The sequence below is a fragment of the Sipha flava genome, unplaced genomic scaffold (genome assembly GCF_003268045.1).
Source record: "Sipha flava isolate LNK unplaced genomic scaffold, YSA_version1 18840_pilon_pilon, whole genome shotgun sequence".
Lineage (NCBI taxonomy): Eukaryota > Metazoa > Arthropoda > Insecta > Hemiptera > Aphididae > Sipha > Sipha flava.
This window is the reverse complement of record NW_020272454.1, coordinates 5,418-10,922: the sequence shown is the minus strand read 5'-3', so window position 1 is coordinate 10,922 and position 5,505 is coordinate 5,418. Positions and strand designations below refer to the sequence as shown.

The 5,505-nt window shown below is 25.0% G+C and overlaps 1 protein-coding gene across 1 annotated transcript; it reads right to left on the bottom strand.

The window, feature by feature from the left end:
- Positions 1 to 5,386: 5,386 nt before the first annotated feature.
- Positions 5,387 to 5,505, bottom strand: LOC112681240 (tigger transposable element-derived protein 6-like; the record flags this gene model as incomplete). Its single annotated transcript, XM_025551504.1, is given in 1 exon segment — positions 5,387 to 5,505. A coding segment is annotated over 1 exon segment (97 nt), but the record flags the coding sequence as incomplete, so codon positions are not given.

The window sequence follows — 5,505 nt, the reverse complement described above, 5'->3', positions numbered from 1 at the left end:
TTTTTTTGAAAGCAATGGTAAATTGGCTTCAAGTGAAAATAGTTAAAATAGTTAAATACAGATCAGTACAGCAGTACCATACCCTGTTATTTTTCTTCTCTGTTACGCGACCATAGAATATCACTCAACCTAGTAATCTCAACTTTTTTGTATTTCAATCCAATTCATGTATAACTAAGTAAATAAATAAATTAAGATGCAGAAGTGTTTATGTTTATGTACCTATACACAGGATAGCGGCGTGCAAGGATTTTTCAATATATGAGGAGGGGGGGGGGGGGTAAAACTTAGGTTTATACAATAGGGACACATAAACATACTTTCAATTTTTTTGTTATACTTTATTTAAAATATTAAAAAATTCAACAAATGTTTTATTTACTTTATTTACTATGTAGGATATCATCAAGGAGTATTAACATTATATCACAGTATGTATTTATCATTGTTGAACCATTTTCATGCGTGATGTTTCGCAAACATGTTTTTATTCTTTTTAATATTGAAAAAGATCGTTCGTAGCTAGCAATTTTAACTGAGAGAGTTTATAAAATTTATAAAAGATTGAAATTAGCAAAGAAAATCGATATATTATATTTTTGAAGAGCGTTAATAGCATTTTTTGAAAAATCTTGAGTTCCAGCAAATTTTCGCCAAATTTTAGTTTTACTCACATACTGCAATCTAAATTATCTTGATACATTTCAACTAGTTACTTAATTTTTTATTCGTCAAGTATACAAATGGATGATGGTAAAATAAAATTAACATTTTAAATTATAGACCTGTGAGATAAAAAACACTCATTTAATTTATTTAAAAAATGATCTGCAAATGGATTGAATAAAAATATTTTGTAATAATCCTCAGGAATATTAACCTGTAAATTAACCTACCGCTGATGCTGTGATTATGATTGGTACCTTGTGGCAATACCATTTACAATAGGTTTCTATACAATTTATTTACCTTTTACCATATTATTCGTTAAAATTGAGCCTGTTTTCAAAGAATTTTCAAAAAATTTCTGTTCAGTAAATTCTTAATTCTGATGATACCCCAGTGATTTCTTTTAAAATATACACTCCAATTTGTTTCTAAAAATATAATTTCTATTATTTCTTTCTTTTGATTATATAATTTAATATTATATAACATCCATTTAGTAAAATCACTTGTTAAATTAAATGGATATCACTTAATAAATGTATAGATTAAGTGAAAAGGACAATATTTTTACTTTTTTATGATATCTTTATAATATAAATATTATAAAATTATAAATTATAAATTTAATTTATATGTACATTTTATGATTTAATTTTAAATGAAACAATATATTGTTTCATTTATGCATTTATTCATTTATTTATTTTTAGTGCCAAAAAACTAAAAAAAAACTAGGAAAAACTGTCATATACATATAAAAATTTTCCTTGTTCTTCCGTTTTTTTTTGTGTGGATATATCTGATCGGCTATCATTAAAATAGGTCATATTAAAATGTTGTCCGAAACGTCACGCTGGATGTCACACTCATCGAGTATTTTTCAATTAACTCATTGTTGTAACACGATCACATAATCGTGTTCATTAGTACTACCTACCATCAGTAGCTTATCTAACCAGAAAAATATTTTGTGAGGATATTTTCAATTTTCAATTCTCTCCTACATAAGTACCAACTCTTTCATATTAATAAGTCGTTTAAAATTAAGTTAAAATATAAAATGTGTTATTATTTAGTTTACTGAAGCTGTGAAAATTGTCTAACAATGATATGATATATTATTTAACATATATCTAAAAATTATTGTATATTTTATAAAATAAGAAAAACATTTCGAAGGAAATATAACCCGATAACCTGACTATGCCACTACATACCATAGATTAAGTTTTACCATTAATAATATCTTGGTTATATATATTATAAAGTTCGTTTTTTCTCATAAATTACAAATTTACTTTACATCAAGATAATAGTAACATCTAAATATGTAATCTGCAATGCTGTTATGCATAAAAAAAATCTAATATATTCTTTTTTTATAATGTAAAGGGGATGAACCCCTCCTTCGTGTTTCGGCCCTAACATAGGTATTAAACTATCAGAGGCAAAATATTGCAGTAGAATCGTTTTATGAGTAGGTACCATAATAAAGGCATTGGTTAAACTAATTAAATATATGTATTATATTATAGTGTTTATATTATTCACCATACATTTTGTATGGTTCAATTTTCACTTTTATTTAGCTATTGTTTGATCTAAATTGGTTATCGGTTTGCCGTCACAACTCACAACGTACAGCACATAATGTATCGGTGTAAGTAGGTAACATTATTATATATACAGCTTATTGTGCACACATGACACGTGTACATTGAAGGTGTTTTAATTAATAGATATTTATAAAATATTATTATGTTGTAACTGGCTGAACTCATCGATGAGAAACGATTTCCTAACTTATATGTTGTCAAAAACTTTTATTAACACCTGATGATGGCCGATGAGGATATATTAGACATTTAAATGTTAAATCCAATATATTAAATAATATAATTGTATAATTAATCTAATATTTTGCTATTCTGTAAGAGCAATATGACAAATTTATTTGTCATTTTAAAATTCACGTTTAAAATCCGTAAAATTTTTAAGTACATGAATATAACGTTATTTCATTAACATTTATTAATAATTTTAATAGAATATTTTTAAAGGTTTCTTTACATTATGTAGGAGGAGAGGGATACGCAGCAAACATTGGTGTTAGAATATAAGATAATATATGCACTTTAGTTTAATAGGTAAATTCAATTATGTATGTAAGATAGGATTAGATGACCTCCGAAGATGTGAAGATAATACATTTTAAGTCATAAATTAATAATGCAAAGAAACTTATCTAAATTTAATGAATGTGAAATCAATCATTAAGAATCATTTTAAAAGAGGAACCGAATTGTTACTTGAATGCTACACCACTTATGTTTTATAAAGATTATCGATCTCCGTATATGGAATCGGTATTATTTGTGTTGTATTTTAATTACAGAAAAATCAAATCATAAGTGTAACTCACCGTTCACTAGCTCAGTATAATAAATTTAAGTTTATAATTTTCTTTTCATACTTCAAATAAAAATAGTTTAAATCCATTTTCCTATTTTCTTTTTAGCATTATTGAATACGGAAATTTCAACAAAATATGAAATTTAAGCAATTTCTGTTTTTCATGAAGCAAAATTTAAAAAAAATTAGAATATCAATATTTTAACTGCATATTCATACACATAAGCCTAATTTTTTAGTTTTAAAGGAACTATAGTTCTAAATAAAATTGTAAAGTACACAGCTTTTAATATCGTATGATATTATACCTATACTTAAATTGAAGAGTCCGATGCAAGAACAAGGTATCTCCACTTTTTGAAATTGTTTAGGAGAAACAAATAATCAAATTATTTGATTTCTAATGAGGTTATAATAATTTTAAAAACATATTTAAAATCTCCAAATGAAGAGCTACCTATACATGTATCCATATTTACATTTTAGATTATTTTTAGTACATGATTTAACTAGCAAAAATGAAGAAACATGGAGATACCTGGTTATTGCACCAAAATATTTATTTTTTTTTTCATATTTTGAATTAACAACAATTTAAGGTGAAATTATAACCACAAATAGGACGAAACTGTGCAACATTAAAATTGTGTATTATAAACTATGTTTAACAACATAGTATAATGAAAAACAACAAATTCTTGATTTATAATAATAAATTAACTAAAAATTACGGAGATATCCGGTTATTACACCGAAATTCACGTTTTTTTCTTAATTTTGTTTTTACTTGTTTTTCGCTAATCTTTTTATAAGTGTTGGGAATTTTAATTTTGGGCCTCTTCAAAGTACAAACTAGATTCACTTTTCTACCAGAAAAGGTACTGATATCAAAAAAATAAGCATTTTTGTTGATAAAAAATTGTTGAAGACAATAAAAATCCTCTTAAAAATATTTGCTAAGCTTTCAATTTTTACTGTAACTGCTGAATGATAATTTTTGAAAAATAATAAAAGATAAATGTGTTCTATAATGACTGAGTCTAGATTAAACGATTTAGGAATATTAAATCCTTATATTGATAGACTTCTAGACATTAAGGTTAGTTATTAGATTGGCAACGATTTTACTAGAAAAAAAAAATAAAAATGCAATTAGAACACTGATCAATCCAAATTCTAATTGTGTAAATTACATTGCTAAGACGTATCAAGAAATAATACTAAAAATATTAATAATTTTTAGATACAAAAGGTAAATAAGGTATATTATTATTATTATTATAAGATATATTTGTATTGTTTATATTTTTTAAAAATGTTTAATAATGTAGATACATTATCTACGTATTATATGTTAACAAAAAACAAATCTAAAATTAAAAAAATTAAAAGATTAACACTCATTTTTTGCTAAATACATATCATAATGCGTATTTATAAAAAGGGAATCAAGGTTTAAGGAACTCATATCTTTCTGAAGAGTAAACAAAATACCTACTTGCACATAACACAACTGATTTTCTTCAACATTTAAACCACAATGATTAGTTTGTTTTTAATCTAAAATCGTATACAGTAAAACCTGTCTTATGTGGAATTGCACGGGACCAATAAAACTTTCGGTTTTAGACAGGTTTCCTTATAACTGAATATAACGGAAAATTCCGTACTATACAGTTACGATATACTGCACGATTAAAGTTGTAACATTTTCCGGTCAATAATAAAAATAAAAATATTAAAAATTAATAAATATCATAGGCTACAATAAATTTTAATTTTTAGTAAATAATTATAATAACAAGTATATTAATTAAATATTTCCAAATAATGATAAATTAAAATTTTAAAAACATTTAGTAGGTACTAATAAAATAATATAATATAATAAAATAAAAAAAAATAGGTCGGTTATAATACAATTATAAATTCCAAAACTCGTGTAATGTTTTTTGTCTGGTTTTTTCTGTAGCAATTCTGTATTCTGTAGATAATTCAGATAGTACTGATATTTTATCGACATTAGCAATAAGTGATTGCATCAGGAGTCGGCGATAATACAACTTAACACAGTAAATAATACCTTGATCCATAGGCTGTATAATCGAAGTTGTATTGGGAGGGACCCAAGCTAATTTTATGTTTGATATATCGAGTTTTGGATGACATGCGGCATTATCCAAAAAAATAATGATATGTTTATTTTTTTTTAACATTTTACTGTTAAATTTTATTAACCAATCTTCCATAATACTTCCAGTCATCCAAGCCTTTTTGTTAGAGTACCATGAAACTGGCAATTTTTCTACATCAATATTTTTGAAACATCAAGGCTTTGCTGCTTTTCCTATTACTAATGGTTTTTCCATTTCACCGCCCATGTTTCCACAAAGAAGAAATGTTATTCTTTCTTTTGAAAGTTTA